We start from the raw sequence: 23,172 nt of genomic DNA on the forward strand, positions 1-23,172 counted from the left end.
CAGGGGAGGTTTTTTTATGGTGCCGGCGGGCATGGCCCCTTTGGATGTGGGGGGAGGCAAGCGATGGGGGGAATAGCGTGGGTATAGGATGGGGGTGGTGCTGTTTGCACGAATGGGCTACCCTGGGGGTGCAGAGAGGGGAGCAGGTCTTGAAGATGGAGGGGCATGGCCCCGGGGAGATGATGCCAAAAAGCGGGAACGAAGGTTTGAGTAGATGGTAAGGGGATGGTAAGGGCCTGGGGATGGGTAGGGAGGTAGTTGTGGTTAATTATTTATTTATTGTCGCGGGCATAAAGAGTTGTTTATTTAATGTTTTGGCAAATTGTTAAAGCGGTTAGTTTTAGTCTGCAAGGCCAGGGGCCAGGTTAGCGTTTATTTGCGACCTTTTCCACTTTGAAGCGAGTCTGGGTTTTTGCACAAAAGATCTGTGGGCGAGGCCGTTATCAGCTAACGCTCAGCGCAACGAAGCCAAATCAGAAATCTGACTTGGGGCAAACAAAAGGAGCTTTAACATGGGCAAACCTCGGTGGGCGAGGCAGGAGCCGCATTGGATATCCGACTGGGCTCAGCGGCGAAGTGGGTGGGGCCACACCCCGGGGGCTGGATGAAATGCATGTAAAAGCCAGGGAGCGCTCGCCCTGCAACCACCCTCCTGTGACAGGTCATCACAGGCCAGAAGTGAGCAGACTTTACTGGCAGGAGTTAGTCAAGCCTCGCCCGCCTGCCCCCTGCATAAAATGCTGCAGAGTGCAGACGCCTGGCATGTGGAATGCGCCCGAGTTTAAGGCATTTGGAAACCCTGGCGGTGCAGCACAGACCCCAGCCACGGGCCCTCAGGGGTGAAGAGTCGGGGGCAGCCATTGGCCCCAGGCACAGCCACGCCCGGTGAGTTTCCAGGCATTTCAGAGGCTTTCTGCTGGTGGGAAGATGAACGTGGGTCACTCGAAGTGAATCTCACCGGAAGAGCGTCAAAGTAGGGTGACCAGGTGTCCCGGTTTTGTAGGGACAGTCCCGGAATTGGGTCCCGGCAACAACTGGGGCCGTAGCCCCCCACCCTTGTAAACCCGGGACGAGGTTTGTAAAATTAATTCCAGGACGGAGGTCGATTTCCCGGGACTGTCCCGGGAAAACCGGGACGTCTGCTCACTGCTCAAACTGAAATATACACATGCAACGGCAGCTATGAAGAAGGGGCGGGGGCGGGATGGTCACTGCCGGCACTCGCATTTTCTCTTTCCATTCTAGCATCCTGTCACAATACGCTAACATTGTCTCGGCTCCTATCATTATAATTATAGGTGATAATTCTATGCCTCTTGATGTATATACGGGTGGCGTTTATAAAGGGCAAAGTGAATGTGCACTGGTGGCATTGAAACACACGGAAAGCTTTAGATCAACTGGTGAGCTAGCTCAGTAAGTTAATGTTTCCGCTGCACTCTACATTTCATCATACCGATCTTGATGAAATGTGTACCGCTTAACAGTATTAATGACAAACAAAGGTCCCTTACTGTAACTCCTTAATCCCACCCACCCTGACAGGGAAAGGCCTTTTGAAATTCCGCAGATGCTTGTCAGTTGAACCATCTGATGTCTTAGCCCTGCTTACCTGGCCTTTCCTTCTCACTCCTTTCTGTCGGGCCCGCCCGCTCTTCACTTTACACCGTCCCCGCCTTACTCTTTCTCACTCTTTCTCACTCTTTCTCCCCGTCAACCTTATCCCTTCTCCCTCTCCAAAACGGCCCATTCGGCTTCCCCTGTTCGCCAGAGCGCTTTGGAATGTTCCCATTGCAATATAAGCGCTATAAAAAATATTCTGCTTGGCACCATATTGCCTCCTTCCAGCTCTTTGAGCAGATTTTAAGGAGGGACCCAGAGGAAATTAAGCAACCAGCTTCACATGTTTTATCTCTTGATGTGTGCATTATGATCGGTTAAGGCCTTGTAGGGTGGCAATATGGTGTCTTGCAATGGTGTGCTTGGAGAACTGTCAGTAATGTAATGGCCATTTGTATAGTGCCTTTCACCATTGGTATGGTCTCAATGCACTGTAGGTTGAATGCCCTCGGGGGACCCAAGTACAGGTGCGGAAAATTTGTCAAAGGAGTTTCAAATGCGTGTGTACATTTTTGCCAATACGAAGGAAGGTAGGGGTGGCCAAGTCCCTGCCAGCCACCCAGGCCGAGCTGGCAAGGTGGTGAGGAAAGGTCAGAGGGCAGAAAGGAGATGGCAATGGAAACAATTGAGTTATCAGATGTGGATGGTGTGACAGAGAGGTGGAGATGATTAAGAGATCCAAAGAGTTACCCCCTGTGTGGATGGGTAGGCTATGGATAGAGGGGAGAGCCTGGCCACTAAGAAAAGACTGGTGCAGATTTCTGAGAAGTGGTTGGAGAGGGAAGGTTAAAGTCGTCGAAGAGAATGAGGTGATGTTTACTGGAAAGAGAATCGAGGAGGCACCCAAGAACATCAAAGAATGGTCCAGTGGGACCAGGAGGGCGAGAGATGGAGACGAGGTGAGGCGATCGAGGCGATCGAGGCAGAGCAATAGCCGAGACAGTGAATTCAAAAGAGGCAGGGGAGGACGTGGCCTTGGAGATTTGTGAGGCATTGAGACGTATAGAGAGAGAAGGTGTCTGACGCCTCCACGTCTGCCAGTCAGTGGAGGAAAGCACTTTGGTTGTTCTGTGCCTTGCAGGCTTAGTGGTAAGGGTAGGGCTTCATTCTCCGGCTATGCTTGATGGCTTGTATTGCGCTTTACAGCGCAATGATCCCATTTCACAGCGCCACGGGGGCAGAAGGGTAGGAGGATGGGGTAGGAAAGGAAGATGTCAGGGGTGAGTAAAAGGGAAGAGGTGCCAAGCTTTGACAAGCATATTTAAAAAACTTGAGTCAAACGCTGACGGGTTAAAACTGTGCATGTCTGCTGACCTTCTTCAAATATTGCTTGTTGCCACGACTCATACTCTTTCCCATCATTGTATAGAGCAGGTGTTACTATTGCTCAGAGCAAAAACACACAGAGATGAAAAGCTGAGTCGTCCTGTCGCAGATCTGGCTAGTAAGCTCCTGATTCAGCAAGCTGTCTCACCAGTATGGACGGGCGGTTCAATGAATGAATGAATGAATGAGTGAATGCGCTGCATTGCATTTCTATAATGCCCCATATACGCAGCTCACCTCCTCTCGCTGGGAAAATCCCCTCTGTGTTGGCGACGTCAGCCTCTGCTGCCTATGAATCTAGGTGCTATCTTGGCACTATAGTGTTCCTTCTTCCTCAAGGATGACAGCAAGTCTGGGTGTCTGCTGGTGCCCGTTCTGTCCCTAGGGGCAGGCACACGTGGGCCACGGCTGCCAGACTGTGAGTGGTCTCTCGAGAAAACAGCATAAAGGGTCTGAAATGTCTTTGAGGTGTGTACCGAACATACAAACTCTAGCGCCTTGAGTTGCACCGAAATCAGATCGCACACCGGCTATTAAACAGAGTACATGGACGCAAAACCAACAGTTCAGGGCTCTGTCTGTGTTTTCGAGTACCCTGTGGGGCTCTCTTCTAAAATAGACAATGTTAGTCGCCACTGCATATGTGTACCCCAATACATCCACATATATCTGTGTGTGCACGTAATGTGAAACAAGAAAAGTGGCAGAGAGAGGACCCTACAGGGTGCAGCGCATGGATGGCGAGTTTAGGTGCTTGCTAATGGGCTGCGGCTGAGAGCGGTAGCAGGAACCTGCCAAATTACCACAGAATGAAAGATGAGGGAAGAATGGGTTTTCTCTCACACTGCGCACACAATATCAAATAGAACACACAATTTGCTGATTATATTAAGTGATTTTAATCAACAATGTTGCAGCTTGACATGTGTTTCGAGCTTCATGCTCTTCTACTGAGGCTGCTTGGACATAATTTTGAAAAATAATTGTTGCACAAAACCAATTAGCAAAACAAAAATCAATAATAAAGGTAGAACAAATACCCAGACCCGAAACACATAGAGCAGGTAGGGTGTACCAACCAGAATAAAATCATAACCACCACAATGCCATGGCAATTGAATAAAAAGTTACCAGAAAATACTGTAAGCGACTTCAATTCAACACTACAGCTAAGTCAATGCCTAGTCTGGGATGCTGATGGAAGCCCTTATTGATGTATTTTTATGTCCAGTTCATTTACTCTGGATGACAACCCTTATATAACACCCCTCTCTTAGAATCCCCCTGACCCCACTGAGCCAAGAAGTAGGTTTGTTTTGCAAATTAAAAGGTTTATTTGAAAATTAAACAATATATATATATAGATCACACCTTTATAATAAATTAATATTTGATAGCACACTTGTGAAGATGATAGTGATCAACAATGGATAATGTTACAGTGGTACACTCTTTTTGATGGCTTAGAAGTTGATATAGAGAGGATAAAGTAGCTGAGAATGCTCATATGGCTTCAAAGACAATACAATGATGAATGAAATGCAGTACAGAAAATAAACTTGATATGACTTTAACAAAAGACAATGTAATCACTTTTCTTTGACAATTCACCCCCCCCCCCTTATGCAGTTTAAAGATATGGAAGGAAAGCGCATAGTTCTCAGGAATGCAATCAAATATAATTCACTTCCCCCCCCTAGCAAGCTTAGAGGAAAACAGGTAGGAGTTTTAAACACAGGCAATATACTTTGATGTGGTTGCAATTAAGTGAGGGTAGGTGATAGATACTTTGAATCAGTTCAGGCCAGCCCTATCAATGATTCAGGGATGGTTATTAGGTTGAAAACAGATTTCAGGGATGGAAGCAAAGACAAATATTTTTACGCGTGGCTAAAATGAAGCAAAATGTCAAATCGCGGCAAATTTTCCGAGTGCGTCGGGCGCGTTTACAGAGGCACTATTAGGGGTAGCAAGTCGGTTTTAGGTTTGTTGGAAAGCTTAGAATCTTAGCTTTAAGATGACAGTTAAAACTTGCTCCGGTTCCGTAGATGCAGACGATTTCGTGAAGGTAGTTTTTCAGAAATGAAATCAGTTTCAGAATGACAGATGACAGTTTTCAGTTTTAAAGATGACAGAATGACACGGTTCTAGAAGGTTCTAGGTGGCAGTTCTAATAGTTTAAAATAGTTTGGATTAGATTATTTTAAACTAAGAGATTGGTTTTGGCACAGTGCTAGCGGGGTACTCACACTAGATTTTGGACAGGAATGCGACTTCGTCACGGATCGGGTCAACCGGTTGGACTGGACTCCTGGCGGTTCTCTCGCCACGGACGATCTCTGCCTGGTTCTGCTCACAGCGATCTGGGTCAGCTCTGCTAGCGGTGCTGCACAGCGGTCTGGATCTCTGGTTCTGACAAAAGTTCTTGGCACTGCACGGCAGTCTGGTCTCTGGTTCCGGGTACAGCTCTGCTTTCTGGGTGTTTCTGGCACAGGGTTTTAGCCAGAATCAGACAGCTCAGCCCGGCTGTCTGAATAGTTTGGTTTGGTTGCTAGGTTTTGAAGGCCTGCTGATCGGAGTTCAGCTGTTGGGTTCTAGAGTTCCTGGAGTTTCTGGATGTGAAGTCTGAAATCAGGATGTGGAGTTGTCTGTCAAAATGCTCCGCAGAAAGTGAAAAAGAAAAGCCCTATCTGGCTTCCAGTGGCTCTTTTTATGTGTTTAGAAAGTGGGTGAGTGCCTGGGCATAGCTAAGCCTGCCCTTCACGACTTATCATTGGCCAAGTTCCCCTCTCCTCCTTGATTGGGGGAAGGAAATGGAGTGTCAGAGTGATGTCAGCCATTTATGATCTATTGAAGAACGCCCCTTTACTTTTGCTTAGGAAATCATTTTTCATAATTACACATACTTCCCAGATACACAGTTGTTTGACATTACATGTACATATTACAGATTACTTATGGTGCATGCTTGTTCAACTCTGATCTTCCTGGGGGCTTGTATTAAAAAATGACAACTTATTTTCATTTTTAGTTGGTTTACCAATGTTAAATCTGTATCAAAAATTACACAAATGTACACCCTCCTTCCTACCCATATTCCATTAATTTACTAGGTCTCTAGCATAAGCACAGTGTCTGCGTATTAATAATTAGCGGGGTTTGGTCCTAGAACATGGTACAGAGTTGAATGAAGTCGTGAATTGTGGGTACATTTCTTAGATGAAGGTTCTCCAAATTGCACATTTTTGTGAGCTTAATACAATATTTTAGAAGCATTTAACTTAAGCAAATATTTGCTGCAATATGATTCCACAAAAGTGTCTGAGTCCACCCCCAGAAACTTGGGAGTACCACATGTCTCTCCTCTCCCAGGCAGGGCTCTGTTTACAGTCCACACTGAAAATCAACATACCCCATTCAAGGGAAAGAGTCTATTGTGTCGTGTCCGGCAGGCTGAGGTCAACAGACCAGGGGGCCACTCTGCATTTGATTAACAGGAACCTGTGATTTCCTGGGCTGTTGTGTGCCTCTCTGAGGTGAGAAGGTTTCCCAGCCTCTTGGCCTGTTAATGCAATCAGATTGTCTCTGGGAACAGCAGGTGGTTAAGAGTTTTAATTAACCAGCAGGCCTTTGAAGTTTCCAGCTGTCTCAGGAGGCTGATTAGCTTCTGAAGTAGCAGTTCTCTTGTCAGAGTTTAGACCGCTAGCGCCGGTTTGTGGACAAAGCTGGTACTGCACCCATTTTTGGGATCTTTCTTGAATTGATGCATTCCAAAAAGGGGGATTTTACTTGATAATATATAAACCTTGCTTAACATGGCATTGGTGTTATTCCTTTGGCACCCCATTTCACTCATGGCACTCCTGGCCCCTCACGCTCGCACTGGTGGGTGGCAGGTCAGGGGACCATTTTGCTGTGCGCAAAACTGCGCGGTTCTCTTGGTTCTGGCGTGAATGTGGCCGGCGACAGCTCATACCCCACATCTAGCCAGTCTATTGATTCAACATGGGTCAAAACCCTTGACAATACATTTGAATTAAACGTAAGGTAAAAAGCATATTACCAATGGAGTGCGACATTATTTGTCAAAGGATATCAGGTTAATAAAGAGAAATAGAAAAAAAATTAAAAAAACATTAATTGAGGAAAGAGGATTGCAATGGTGATCAGCCAAAAAATACATTGGTAAAGCCCGAATTGCATAGGAGTACCTTAATCTTGGTTAATTTGCAAATCTTGTGCTATGGGAAATAATTGCGCAATGAATTGAATTGAAAATAAGTCAAAGGTTAGGTAGAATTCCAAAAGAATGCATAAAATGTGAAAAAACTGTGCCAAGAGTAAAAGGCTTATCAGGTGTTGAACCTTAATTAGAAATTAAAAGTAATACGTGGGCTCCCTATAAAACAAGAAGATTTATGAGCGCCTGTTAGCAGATCTGATGAGCAACAATAACACATCAATAAAATTAATAAGTAAAAGCAACATACCAATAACTTGCACGGAGAACGTTTTAGTAAAATAGAGCAATGCTGAAGTTTGGCCGGAATCCGAGTGGTAAACATCCCGTAATGAAAGAGAAGAGCAAAAGAGAGACATCAATTAGCTAATTGAATGTTGCCTCCGGCGGTCGTCTAGACTAACACAGAATTGATAAGTCCCTGCATGGCCTGGGGTTCATCTGCAAACTAACTGAGCGATGCCTTACCAGCGCGTCCGCTGCTCAATGAAGTGAGTGGAGCCGCTTGCGTGACGTTCTGTGTCCATAGTTGAATGGAACAGAGAAGGGTGGCAACAGCAAAGACGGCCGTATGCCGGCGGATTAGGAATATGGCAAGGGGGACGCCATGTTAAACTAGTGTTATACTATGCAATTGTACAAGAGAAAAGCAATGGAAAAGATTGTAGTATTTGGAAATGTAACCAAACAGCCAATGGGGGGAAACATTTGACTGGATAAATACTTAGGCGCATCGTGTGCGTACAAAAGTTATAATTGGAGGGCTGAATATAAGCAAGCGCGTGTGATGCGCGTATGAAGGTGACAATTGGGACATACGGAGAAGGGACCGGTCCGTGTTGTGAACATTTAGATTACAGACATTTGATACAAGTGACAGGCTCCGGAGCCAACATGCAAGAGGAGGAGCCAAATAATAGATCCTGCCCCGAGTCTGTGATAGTTAACAAATACATAAGCAAATCAAAAATAAAGGTTGAAGAATAGTGTGCAAACACATGTATTGATTGACTGATCTCCATTGTTACAAGTATATAGTGGTTTAAGCAGACCTTTAATTAATGGCATATAGCAGAAACCCATGAGCTACACATACAATAGGGTTCTGAAATATATGTGATCACAAAAAGACGGATAGTTCATGGTCTGTGTTTAGACCAAAATCATGAAGGTATTGGCAAATTAAACGGGCTTCTAATTGCCGGAGTTTCAATACCAGGTTGCCTCCACGCTGCGGGAGTGAAACCTTCATGATCCCAGCAAATTGGATCATTGATTTGTTGTCCATTTGATGGACACGTTGCCAGCGCATGGCTAAGGGGTATTTGGAATCTGATTGTGCAATAGAATAAAGATGTTCCCTAATGCAGATTTTCAATGGGCGAATCATACTGCCAATGCAATAAAGACCACAAACACATTTGATACAATAAATGCAGAATTTAGAGTTGCAATTAATAAAAGAATTGATCTTGTGTGTACCTAAATGTCCAAAATCAATGGCCATGGTCTCGAGTGCATGGGAGCACACAGAGCAGCCCCCACATTTGTAAAAACCTGGGCGTGGAGGTTGGTGTAACCAAGTTTTTTGTTGTTGTGATGATGTTGCCATGAATGAGGGGGAAAGAATATTCTTAAGATTGCTTGCCTTGGTATAAATAAAACTTGGTGTGCTCTCAACCCAAGGAGTAATGTCACGGTTGAGTTGTAAAATGTGCCAATGTCTTTTGATTGTATTGTCGAGTACTGAGCTATCCGAGTTGAATCTGGTGATAAATTTCAGTTTCTGGGAGTGTATGGTCTCATTCCGTACTTTCGGTGTGAGTAGATCGCACCTCTTCATGACTCGTACTTCTTGCTCTGCTTTAGCTACTGATCGAGAGTCATATCCTCTAGCAAGAAACCTCTGACGTATTATTGAGCATTCCTCATTGAAATCTGTGTTCAACAGACAATTACGTTTAGCCCTGATAAATTCACCTTTTGGGATGTTGGAAATCACAGTTTTCCAGTGACAGCTACTAGCATGTAGAACTGCGTTAACAGATGTAGATTTTCTGAATGTTTTAGTCACAAACTGATTATCTGAAATGCTGATTGTAAGATCCAAAAAATTGATACTCGTAAAACTGTATGTATGTGTAAACTGGATGCCCCAATTGTTTGAGTTAAGGTAAGTGACACATTAATTTAAGAATTCAGTAGAACCCTGCCACACCAAAAACACATCATCAATATATCTCTTCCACATATAAATATGTATTTTAAAAGATTGGTTGGAAAAGACAATTTGTTGTTCGTAGTTATACATAAAGATATTTGCAAGGGCAGGGGCATAGCTTGCCCCAATCGCAATTCCAATACGTTTTCTATAGTAGGTGTTGTTAAACACAAACACATTATTGGAAAGAGCAACTGTTAGTAAATCTTTAATCATTTCTATGTGTTCAAAGAACGAAGCTGAGTGTGCTCTGAAGATAGAATCAATGCTACTGATTGCTTGTTGGTGGTTTATAGACGTATAAAGGGCTTTAACATCAAGTGTAGCCAAGACCAAAATGGGTAGCATAGGTAACTGATCAAGCATCTGAAGAATATGCATAGTATCGCGGATGAAAGTTGGTATAGTGTTCAGTAGTGATGAAATACACTCATTGATATAGAGGGAGGTGGGCTCTAGGATGCCACCACTGCCACTTAGGATTGGTCTCCCTTCTGGTATTTTGGTAAATGTTTTATGAATTTTTGGCAGAAAATATGCGGTTGGCATTGTCGGCCCTTCTGCAATTAAGAATTGTCTTTCCACATCAGTTAGCAGTCCTGCTGTGTGCCATTTGTCTACTACTGATTTAATGGTTAATCGAAGTGTGAAAACAAGGAAATAATATGAGGCAGGGTAACCAAAAAGGAAACACACCAAACACAGGTTACAAAGGAACATACAAAGTACTTTATTTTATACTGAATCCAGTTACAAAAGAACAGAACAAAATTCAGATAGTTATCGACCCTCAGTACAACACAGCGAACTCCGGCGTGGTTCGGTGTGCTCAGTGAGTGCAAATATTCATTGAAACAGTCAGGCTTTTATACATTTCTCCAGCCTGTTGTCCAGCCTTTCTTCAGGTTAACCATTCCATAAATAGGTTTCTGCTCTAGGGTCCCTTGCCAGGTCAAATCTAGTTCATCTTAGGTTTATACATTAGCAAGAAGAAATGGTAACAATGTATGCTCTAGGCCTAACATTACAATGCGGGACCTCATTTATACAATATAGTTAAGCAGGTGTTCTCATTCAATTATAGATCAGTTTCAGTGATACAGGTAATCCATTGCACGCAGGTCAGCAGAAGGACAAGGTCTCAGCTCATGACCCTAACAAGTGGCCTGCAGGCAAGTTATACATTAGCTGTACAGAGGTCATGACAATCGAGTTCTGTTCTGAATAACATAGGCTACCATTTTAGCTCACATGGTGACTTTATAGAGCAAGAAAACCTAAAATGGCGGCTTGACCCAAAATGACAGTTTACATGGTTTCTAAGGTCAGGACCTTGCAATGCGAGTTTATTCACATGTAGTTTATAAGCAGCTTGTAAGCAGCTTGGCGTAGGCCAATATACATATGTTCATAGCAATAGGAGGCACAATATAATTTCTAGCTTGACAAACCCTCCTTTTGGCCTATGACAAGTGCTAAACTACTTCTGATCTCCCTGCAAATAACTCCATGTGTCATCGTCCATACACCCTGAATAGCTGTCAGAAATATCTATCGCCATTAGATCTTTTACTAAGATCTCTTTCAGTACATACTCCTTGGAGGTTTTATCAGGGGCATACACTTTATGTCCTATTGTACCTATCGCCTGAGCGCAACATCCCCCTAGCATTGAACATATACTTGGTGGGCATTGGATACAACAACAAAGAAATAGCAGAATTCCCAAAATAATCAGCAAGACTGAAAGCACTTTCCAACCCCAAGACCGCAAGAAGTCCCAGAACCAAGCGCTAAGATCCCAATTTCTCTCGGGAACATGCACTTCTGAACTAATAATGTGCAGATTCTGTATTGCCTTAAAAATTGTCGGCGAGGAATCTGGTACGAAAACATAGCAAGCGGACCCCACTAATTTGCATACTCCACCTCGTTCTGCCAGAATGACATCTAATGCCATCCGATTTTGGAGTGCTACCAATCTTATTGCTTTTTGTTCTAGTGTCATATTGTAGAGTATGTCCGTGGTCCGGTTGATCGTTCTCTCCAGTACCCTTGCTAATCCCCTAATGTTCTCAGAGTTTGTTATTTGTCCCCAAAAGGGCACAACTGATTTTGCTATATCTCCCAATACTTGCCCAGGGGTATCTCCATTCTTGTCTCGCCGTGGGCGAGCCTTAGAAACCTCCAATGTACTAGCTACAAATACCCCGGGTAACAGGATTCCTAAATAACAGGTTCCCTGCCAATCCTTGGGCAACCAGGGAAATGCTAAACTACCACAAACAAAATAAACAGGCCGCCCTACATACAGAGGCCTGTTTTCTCCAGTCAAATTTACAATGTTCATACAACCTTCAAAATCTCCCATTGGCCGAGTGCCATTTCTTTGTACACAAAAGGGGACCGAGTCAGGGCTATGATTTATAGAGTAAGAAGGAGGCACGGCGTCCTTATTGCCTATCGGAGCCATTTTAAAGGAAATTAAAGTTTGAAAAGAAAGAGAGTTTATCAGACGGCCTAATAGAAGCGACATTAGGTTTACTTCTATTTGCAAAAAGCGAGCATCCCAGGGGAGTTAATTCATGTTTCTCGAAATCATTCAAATTAGTTCCATCAAAGTTCCCTGAGATGCTATCATTCCAACGGCCAAAGAATAGTGCTCTAAGAGAGGCATAGCAAGCAGTAGTTAAGGGTAAAGGGTGAATATACCATCCCAGTCCCTTGTTCCCATGTTGCGGTAAATGAGTGCAAATCCAACAATTACTCTTATTAAAAATGGCATGTGTTGCATTCATTACTATCATTAGAGTGTTATTATGATACTTTTATCTATGTTGGGAGTCTCTAGGAGACAGAGTGTGAAGGTGTACAGAGGGAGTCAAAGCAGTCGGTACAATCTCGGTCAGTAGTAAAGGTTTTAGAGGATAGATTTCTTCAAAGTACCAAAGTCCTACAGCAGTAATTGCAAAAATAACAATTATCGTTATCAAAACACAGCAGTATGTTTTCGGGGCTCAGGCACATTGTTCATTGTCCAAGTTGGTCACCCCCTTATTCACAAGTCCAGTGCGGGGAGCAGCAGTGGAGGTGGCAGGCATTGTAGTTCCTCAATCGACGACCCCAATGTTCATTGCTGGCGACGCTACGGTCGCGCGATTTCTTAGTCCTTCCCAACCCTAGCCAGCAGAATCCATTTTTTTCCCTTTTGTTCAACAGAAACTTTCTTATACAAAAGGAAAACTTTCGATCACTTCTCTTTCTCAAATGCACGGAAAAACCCGTGCCGTAGTTCTATTTTCTTCGTCGAAGGTTGTACCTGGTGGTACCCAAGATTGTTTGGTCCGAAAATAAGGTGTCGTCACTTCCTGAGGGAAGCGACGTATCGGAGGCGACGGAAGTCGCAGAGCTTGAAACAGTATTTTCCAGAAGTGATTTTTCAAAAGAGTGCGGAGACGAAATGGACTGTTCCCCAAGCTCCACGGGCTCAGAGAAATTCTCCGATGCACTCACAGCGCTGTTTGCTACTCCAAGATGAGGGACTGTAGCATCAGCGAGGGGTTCTGCTTCTTCTGTAACGTGTGGCGTCGGGTGAGGAAGTTTCTTGACATGCGTCGCGTGGATCCAGTGTTTCTTTCCAGTCACCCACACTACTGTCCGAGTGACCAACAGCACCTAGTAGGGTCCCTTCCAACGAGGAGCGAGACAGGAAGACCTTTCGTAGGCCTTCACTAGGACCCAACTTCCAGGCTGTATATCGTGTCCTGGGCCAGTGAACCGTACAGGTAAAGCTGAAAACAACTGGTGATAAATGAAATACAGGTTTTTAGTTAACTGGTTACAGTAGTCGGAGAGAAGTACATTTTCTACATCGCGCAATGCGCAGCTTTTAGGCAAACCCCAAATATTAGCAGGTCTCCCCATTACCACCTCAAAGGGAGAGAGCCCAGTCTTAGTTTGAGGGGTTGTCCGCATTGAAAGTAACACGATTGGTAAGGCGTCCGGCCATTTTAGTTTGGTGCCGGCACACGTCTTAGCAAGCTTGTTTTTTATGATACCATTGTGTCTTTCCACTAATCTGGCGCTCTGAGCATGTCTGGCCGAATGGAATTGTTTGTCAATTTACAATGCCGTACATATCTGTAGAATTACAGCAGCGATAAAATGCGGACCATTATCCGACCAGATAACTCTCGGCAAATCGAACCGTGGGAAGAATTCCTTTAACATGGTCTTTGCAGTGGTCATGGCTGTAGCGTCTTTAACAGGGAAAGCCTCGACCCACTTACTAAAGGCGCAAATGACCACAAGGACATATTTTAGATTGTTACATCACTCCATTTCAATAAAGTGAAAGTGAATCACTTCAAACGGGACAGAAGGAGGCCCAAAGCTACCTCTTGGAGTTGCTGTCCCCTTTCCCACATTGTGTTGTAGGCAAATCATGCAATTTTGGACATAATGCTGGGCAATTTTTGAAATCTTATCATTTACCCAGACTTTCTATAACATTCTCGTGATCTGTTGAGCGCACACATGTGTGGGACCGTGTGCCATGGTAACCATCATTACTGTGTAGGCATTAGGAAGCAACCATTTCCCTTCAACCATGTCCACTCAACACCCATCATCATCGAGTTTCCCCAAGCCCTCAGCCCACCTCTTGGATTCTTCTAATGTGGCATCGGCTTGGATATCCCGTACAGACCCAACACCCTCATCCATTGCATAGGCATCTACAGTCTCCCTTGAAACATACATCTCTGTGAAGAGATCAGAGGCAGTTTGTCTAGCTATTTGATCAGCGAAAGCATTCCCTTTCCCTACATCATCTATAATCTTGCGATGTGCTGCGCACTTAATGATTGCTAACTGACTAGGGAGCGGAAGCGCTGAAAGCAATTGTACTATCAGGAAGCCATGTTGGATCTTGGTGCCATGCGAAGTTAAAAACCCTCTCTCTGACCAAAGTCTCCCAAAGTTGTGAGCCACCCCAAAGGCATACTGGCTATCGGTATATATGTTTACTGTTAGCCCTTCGGAAAGCTCACAAGCTCGAGTCAATGCTATAATCTCTGCGGCCTGCGCAGAGTTATGCGTAATTCTCTTGGTCTCCACAACCGTACTTAATGTAGTGACTGCATAAGCAGCTGTGGATGTACCATCCAGTAGTTTGAAGCAGGAGCCATCACAAAACAGCTTCCTTTGTGGGTTATCCAAAGGAGTGTCCCTCAAATCAACTCTGCCTTTTGTATCTTGTTCAGTGGTGTACAGGCAGTCATGTGACTCTTCGTCACCGCAAACAGTATTTTGCGGGAAAGGTAGGAGTTCAGCCGGATTAAGAACGCAGCACCTCCTAATTTGAATGTGGGGAGCAAACAAGATTAATTCATATCTTGTCAGTCGTGCGGAAGTGAGGTGTTGCGTTTGGGTTTTGTTCAATAGAATATCTACAGAGTGAGGCACCATTAGGGTTAAATCATGGCCTAGGACCATTCCCTCACTCTGTTTTACAGATGCAGCAGCAGCGACAGCGCGCAAACATTTTGGCAAAGCGCATGCAACAGGATCAAGGGCGGAAGAGTAGTAACCGCATGGCCTATTCTTCCCTCCATTTTCCTGCGTTAATACAGCCAAAGCACATCCATCACATTCATGCACAAACAACACAAAGGCCTTCTCATAGTTCGGTGTGCCCAAAACTGGCGCCGAACATAATGCAGTCTTGAGCAACTCAAATGAATGTTGATGCTCCGTATTCCATGGCAATGGCGAAGAAATACCCTTCTTCGTCAAGGCCAACATCGGTTTTTATCACTAGTGAGAAGTTTGGGATCCATAACCTACAGTAAGAAGCCATACGTATCAAGGCTCTAACTTCCTTTTGTGTATTTGGGACAGACATGACTGAAATGTGTTTTATTCTTTCAGGTGTCAATCTTCTTCCCTCCTTTGACAGGAGATAGCCTAAATAGGCGACCTCCTGGCAACAATATTGAAACTTTTTGAGCGAAGCTTTGTGACCATGCTTAGCTAGATGGATGAGCAACAACACAGTGCCCTCTTTACAAGAGCTCTCAGAGTCAGCGGCTAAAAGCAAATCATCAACATATTGAAGCAACGTACAAGTAGGGGGCAATCCAAGGGTATCAAGCTGCTCTTTCAAAGCCCTGCTATAAATACTAGGACTCTCAGTATAACCTTGAGGTGCACGAGTAAATGTGAATGAGCGTCCCCCTAAGGTGAACGCGAACAAGTATCTACTATCCTCATGTATAGGAATACTGAAGAAAGCATTCTTTAGGTCCACAACACTGAAGTGAGTAGCCGTAGCTGGAATCATGGTTAATATTGTCGTCACATCAGGCACAATTGGAAATTGCGGAGCGCCGACTTCATTAATGGCACGAAAATCAATTATAAAATGAAATGGAATTGCATTATCACCTTTTTTGTACACGGGTAAAATCGGACTATTGCACAAACTTCCTGCAATCTCCTCAATCACCCCACGATGCACAAAATCGGAAACAATGCTCTTCAAAGCTCGCTCGCCTTCAACTGAGATCTTATACTGTGGAATCCCGGGCATCTTAATTCCATGTTTCAAAACTATTTTAACAGGCTCAATCTGCAAAACACCGACATCATTGTCATCAACTGCCCACAAACACTCTGGTACATTACTGAATTCTGGCGGCGAAAGACAAGGTCTAGTCAAGAATTGCGAAACAGAACATTGCTGTGGTGAAATCGTCAAACGCACTCCATCAGAAGAACAATGAATTACCGCATTAAATTCCTTCAACAGATTCAACCCCAGCAAATTCTCTCCACAATTCGAAGTCAAGAGAAATGGACAGTGGTCCGTAAAGGGACCCAAAGAAATAGGTACCGGTGAAGAAACCAGACAAACAACTGGTGTGCCAGAAAACCCTACGGAAACATTGGTTTGCCCTGACAGTGGAATGTTTGGAACCCGAGAATGATCAATGGAGCACTTCTGTGCTCCAGTGTCTACCAAAAATTGATGTTTCCTATTTCCCACTACCATTTCAACGTAGGGAGCTTTCTGAATAACGGGAATAGGTGTAGGTTTCAAACCCTGCTTCGGGCAATCCTAATGAAACAAAATATCATCAAAAGGAAGCTCTTCAGATAGATATGCAGCAGAAGGATGATCAAATATGTTTCTAGTATTCACACTCGAAGTCTGATTATCCTGTGAAAAAGGTTGTTGGGGATCCTGCAAAAACTGGCCTCTACCAGGGCCCCCTACACCCGGGCGACCTCTGGATCGTCTACCCATATTTCCAAAAGTGTTATTCGACCTCTGTCGAAGGACGGGCATTGTGCACGCCAAAGACCCTCCTGGCGACAATAGGCACACTGGTTAATATTCACAGGACCCAAGGGCACATTCCCTTGTGGAACATACTGACCTCTAATCTGCGAACTACCCCCTCTGGGGCCTCTAACAATTTGCTGTAACAATACTTTAGTCTTCAAATCACCTTTTCTCTTCTCGACTCTATCTTTTTCATTATTGACACGGTTCTCGTAGTACTGAGCCATGTGCAGTACTTCTGATTGGGATTTCGCCTGCCAAGCGCTCTCAAAAGACATAATTTGTGACTGGATGTCAGGCAGCAATCCATGCACAAATGTGTCCACAAATAATCTTTTCCCAGACTCTGTGCCTAAGTCTTGTCCACCGAAATCCGAGAATACCTGTTCGAACCGATTAAAAAACTCGGTAGCACCCTCAGATTTTCCTTGGACACAGGCCGTAAACTTGTCCCAAATAATTCTCTTTTCGGGGATTATAGTTTTCAGTTTTGCAATGATTCTGTCAGGCAAAGTTAGTATCACCTGAGGTGGTCTCTCACCAGCTGGCCTTTCCCCATTAAGCCTAACTATGTTAGCCCATGTATCTCCCAACCCTGGTACATCGTCTATAGTTCTTACTTGTTTCCACAAATCTACAGGCAGGAGTACAGGGAATAACAAATCAATGTCGCCTAGGGTAAACACTGCGGACTGCAAAACGGACTCTATCTCTTTATAGAACCTTGTCGGATGTTTCCTAATGTCAGGAATAGTTTGTCTAATAGTATTCACTTCCTATCGTGAAAACGGGACGTGAACAAACTGTGATACATAATGTGCAGGAATGTCCACAGCAGGTGTACCTGCTGCAGCATTAGCAGGAATCTCAACCTTTGGGACAAATGTCAGAGGAACCTCTCTCATAGGCAACTGAGATGTAGGCAACTCCGAACGCTTACTAAGCAACAGAGCTAAGTCGAGCGCTAAAGCAGTTGAAGAAGTGTCAGGTGAAAAAGCTCTCTTATAAATGCTCAATAACTCTGTGGGACAACTAACCTTTCTCTTTAAACATTCATCCTGCAGGTACTCTACCATTACCTGTATCACTTTCTAGCGTATATTGACTGTATGTGTCATATACCTCAACTGGAGTTATCGATATGTCTGAAATCCATCTAATCGCATCTTTTGTACAAATTCGCGCCTCCTCAGATGTCGATTTACGACACAGAAGAAATCGTTTCTGTACATACATACTTTCTTCTTCGTCATCCTCATTCCGTAACCTTTCCAACTCCTTCCTATACTCAAATATCCTCTCAACATGCTCATGTACCTTCTCCACAGTGTCTCTTGAAAACGCTAAAGTATTCAGGTCCCTCAACCCTTGTGGGAGGTCTGCATTATTTAATTTACCCCACATTACACATAAATGAATCCCTAAACCTTCAATGAAAACATTTTTCTCAGGAACATTATCCATATTAGAAAGTGTGGCAAGAACATTAGCTCGATCATCTCTCTCCATACAATGCTTAGCCCATGCAAACAAATCCTGTTTCTTTTCTGTAGGAACAGTATTACGAGTAACAATCCTCGGCCCTGCACCCTGATCAACTACAAGCGGTACAGAACTACTTGGGAGTGAGGGTGCAGGCAAATTCAATGGAGGTACTATTACTGGTGCAATGGGAAGAGGCAGAGGAGCAGGTGGAGGAACAACAACCGGAGGAATAGGAACAACAGGTTGAGCAGGAAGAGCAGGAATAACAGCGGGAAGAGGTACAGCAGGAGGAAGAGGAACATACGGAGGTGGTGCAGAGGCACCAGACCTTCGTTCATTTAACAATTTGTCGATAAACTCATCAGAAACATGAAGATCTTTAGAAGGATAGATTTTCTGAATACCGAGTGAGAAAGCCCTGTCCATATTCCTAACAGACTCAGACTGTTTGTCCTGATCATATAATAACGCCTTTTCAGCATTTGTTTTATGACGGCGCACATGTTTTTCCCTACTTTTAAGCTGCTGCAACGCTTCTCTTTTCCAATTTTGCAAAACAAATGCTGCATGTCTGGCCTTCTTTTTTTAACAAGACTGACTCTAAATATTCAATACGAGGGATCTCAAAACTACCATTGACTGGCCACTGAAGTTCGGAGGCATGTCTGGTTTGTCTGTGCCAAATTCTATTAAATACTACACTTCCAATGCCATGCTTACAGTACATAGTACATGCCGGTGGCCCCTCCTGTGGTGCCGGATGGCTAAATTCCAAAGATTGTCTATCGCTGCGGAATAATGCCCTAAAGCAGCTAGACAATTTCCCAGGCATTTCTCAAATACTCAGTGTTACCTGGTCAATAATTGTGTCTGCACATACAATGCGCCAAATTCAAATTGTCAGGGTTGAATTAAGAGTCGGGTAACGACTCACCTGACCAAACCTAAGGAGGACCGATGGGTTTACAAAGGACTTACCTAACAAATTTTACCTTGTGTATGGTGATTTCGGCAAATCTGCCCGCCTCAAAAAATGGACCCTCGTCAAGATGCCGTCTCAGACCACACGGCTATCGTCCAGGGAATGGATCGTGCAGCGCTGTTGAGGTGTCGCGTCTCGTTCAGTCGGGCCCGTTATGTCACACCATCCGATCCCGGTCCGATAGCGTGCGTCAACCTTCAATAATCCAGCATCAATCTTGAGGGTCCCTATTCGGGCGCCAACTGTGAAAACAAGGAAATAATATGAGGCAGGGTAACCAAAAAGGAAACACACCAAACACAGGTTACAAAGGAACATACAAAGTACTTTATTTTATACTGAATCCAGTTACAAAAGAACAGAACAAAATTCAGATAGTTATCGACCCTCAGTACAACACAGCGAACTCCGGCGTGATTCGGTGTGCTCAGTGAGTGCAAATATTCATTGAAACAGCCAGGCTTTTATACATTTCTCCAGCCTGTTGTCCAGGCTTTCTTCAGGTTAACCATTCCATAAATAGGTTTCTGCTCTAGGGTCCCTTTCCAGGTCAAATCTAGTTCATCTTAGGTTTATACATTAACAAGAAGAAATGGTAACAATGTATGCTCTAGGCCTAACATTACAATGCGGGACTTCATTTATACAATATAGTTAAGCAGGTGTTCTCATTCAATTATAGATCAGTTTCAGTGATACAGGTAATCCATTGCACACAGGTCAGCAGAAGGACAAGGTCTCAGCTCATGACCCTAACAAGTGGCCTGCAGGCAAGTTATACATTAGCTGTACAGAGGTCATGACAATCGAGTTCTGTTCTGAATAACATAGGCTACCATTGTAGCTCACATGGTGACTTTATAGAGCAAGAAAACCTAAAATGGCGGCTTGACCCAAAATGACAGTTTACATGGTTTCTAAGGTCAGGACCTTGCAATGCGAGTTTATTCACATGTAGTTTATAAGCAGCTTGTTAGCAGCTTGGCGTAGGCCAATATTCATATATTCATAGCAATAGGAGGCACAATATAATTTCTAGTTTGACAGAAGAGTGGCTGTGGGGTTGCCAGGTAGGGTTTCATAGCAGCCCGGGGCGTTTAAATTAGTGAGACCCATTGTAATATAATCAGCTTTGTCCATGATAACGTTACCTCCCTTGTCTGCCTCCTTTATAATGATAGTGTCAATTGTGACCAAATTATGTAAAGCTTGTTGTTCTTTACGTGGAAGGTTGAATTTGTCCATACCATAGTGGTACAGCAGCAGATATGGCAGCTCTGTATATATTCTACTCTCTTCATAGCCAATATGGCCGCAACTGCAGAATATTTGCTGACAAGAGATGATGACATCAAAGCTTTATTTGCCCCTATGGGCTCAACTTTGAATCCTTTTAAGAGGATGACACCTGAATCAGAGGATCTCCGATCCAAATTTATTAAACTAGAAAGACTCAGCATCAGAGAGATTAACACATTTTGGGAGAAGACCACTCTCAGTCATTACCTACAAGAAAACAAAATACCTAGGGGTCTTCGTATACTGTTCCTACCAGACTTTGAAGACACCCTAGATAACGACTTAGCAACAGATTGGGAAAACAATCTAACAACCAGTTCAAATAACATGTTAAAGTTACTTATAGAACATGCTAAGAGAGAACATGATAGAATTGTTGTTCAAATTGATTCCTTGAAAGAAGAAATTGCCCTTTTTGATGCACCAAGTGCCACTGTAGACAGGAATTGCAAAACCCTGTACACCCGCCTATGTAAACACCAAGATGAAGTTAAATTACGTAAATCACGTAAGTTCTCACATGATGACAGCGGATTATCGCGACAATAGGGTGTACACCTATCAACCTAAATATGACCAAGTCTCTTGCTCCCGCACAAGTAGCTTAGCATCATCCCCTGTGAGCTCTGAAGCCGAGAGTGATGGCGACAAACTCAATTCTGAAACAGATCCAGATGCAGCCTCAGCTGGGTCTGAGATTAATCCCTCTGATGATTTGGAGTCAACAGAAGGCAAACAAATGCCAATTATTCAGCCTATGCCTTTTTTAGAACAAATTCGCAGGTACAAGAAAGGCAATCGTCAAGCCGCAATAGCAGCAGCCAAAAAGGTTTGGTTCCAATTACCTCCACCCGCCAATACTACAACCCCAGACCCAAGCCTCGGGGCACAAGGGGTGGCCAAGCAACCAGGCGTAAATGCCCCACTCGCCCAACGCAGAGTCACATGGGCATCGTACCAACAAACTCTCAGGAATCAAACCAGATAGACTTAATTCATAACTTGAGTAGCTATTCGCTCTCCTCTGATGAACGTGCAGTCCTCAATCGAGGACTTTCCTTTGCACCAACGGGATTCAATGAATATGTCCAAATTCAGATAGACCCATTCAAATTTATTCGCAAATTAAAATTAAAAAACATTCTTTGCGACACAAGTCAAGTACTACAAAAGTAAGCCCCAAGAAACCCTACCATCCAACATTACATTACAAACTATGTTGAGCACTCATGTACTGATGTCTATTGATGATTGTGAATTTGACTGCAATAAAAATGTCATGGACTTATTGCATGACTTGAATATCCAACAACAGAGTTTGAAAATTAAAGAACTCTCAAGCAAATCCAAATTTACTCCTGTATTTCCTAAGGATAACTTAATTGATACATTTCATCAAGCAGTAATCAATGACATTCACAAACTCCAAGATTCAGTCAAATGAAAAAGTAACAAATTCAACCTCTTGCGTAAAGAACAACAAGCTTTACATAATTTGGTCACAATTGACACTATCATAGAGGCAGACAAGGGAGGTAACGTTGTTATCATGGATATTACAATGGGTCGCACTCATTTAAACTCCCCGGGCTGCTATGAAACCCTACCTGGCAACCCCATGGCCACTCTTTGATTAACCATTAAATCAGTGGTAGACAAATGGCACACAGCAGGACTGCTAACTGATGTGGAAAGACAATTCTTAATTGCAGAAGGGCCGACAATGCCAACCGCATATTTTCTGCCAAAAATTCATAAAACATTTACCAAAATACCAGAAGGGAGACCAATCCTAAGTGGCGGTGGTGGCATCCTAGAGCCCACCTCCCTCTATATCAATGAGTGTATTTCATCACTACTGAACACTATACCAACTTTCATCCGTGATACTATGCATATTCTTCAGATGCTTGATCAGTTACCTATGCTACCCATTTTGGTCTTGGCTACACTTGATGTTAAAGCCCTTTATACGTCTATAAACCACCAACAAGCAATCAGTAGCATTGATTCTATCTTCAGAGCACACTCAGCTTCGTTCTTTGAACACATAGAAATGATTAAAGGTTTACTAACAGTTGCTCTTTCCAATAATGTGTTTCTGTTTAACAACACCTACTATAGACAACATATTGGAATTGCGTTGGGGGCAAGCTATGCCCCTGCCCTTGCAAATATCTTTATGTATAACTACGAACAACAAATTGTCTTTTCCAACCAATCTTTTAAAACACATATTTATATGTGCAAGAGATATATTGATGATGTGTTTTTGGTGTGGCAGGATTCTATTGAATGCTTAAATGAATTTGTCACTTACTTTAACTCAAACAATTGGGGCATCCAGTTTACACATACATACAGTTATACGAGTATCCATTTTTTGGATCTTACAATCAGCATTTCAGATAATCAGTTTGTGACTAAAACATTCAGAAAATCTACATCTGTTAACGCAGTTCTACATGCTAGTAGCTGTCACAGGAAAACTGTAATTTCCAACATTCCAAAAGGTGAATTTATCAGGGCTAGACGTAATTGTCTGAACACAGATTTCAATGAGGAATGCTCAATAATACGTCAGAGGTTTCTTGCTAGAGGATATGACTCTCGATCAGTAGCTAAAGCAGAGCAAGAAGTACGAGTCATGA

The 23,172-nt window shown here is 43.6% G+C and overlaps 1 protein-coding gene across 2 annotated transcripts in view; it reads left to right on the forward strand.

Moving 5' to 3' along the window:
• Positions 1-638: 638 nt before the first annotated feature.
• The window catches only part of LOC138521854 (N-acetyllactosaminide alpha-1,3-galactosyltransferase-like), a 122,894-nt gene continuing 100,360 nt past the window's right edge, over positions 639-23,172 (forward strand). Inside the window, exon 1 of one of the 2 annotated variants that reach the window (XM_069634999.1) lies at positions 639-885. In XM_069634999.1, the coding sequence (XP_069491100.1) occupies positions 770-885 (116 nt within the window). In that variant the 5' untranslated portion in view covers positions 639-769. The remainder of the gene's footprint in view (positions 886-23,172) is intronic. The other variant, XM_069635000.1, reaches the window with a different exon arrangement.

This window comes from Ambystoma mexicanum, chromosome 13 (genome assembly GCF_040938575.1).
Source record: "Ambystoma mexicanum isolate Mex_15411 chromosome 13, UKY_AmexF1_1, whole genome shotgun sequence".
Lineage (NCBI taxonomy): Eukaryota > Metazoa > Chordata > Amphibia > Caudata > Ambystomatidae > Ambystoma > Ambystoma mexicanum.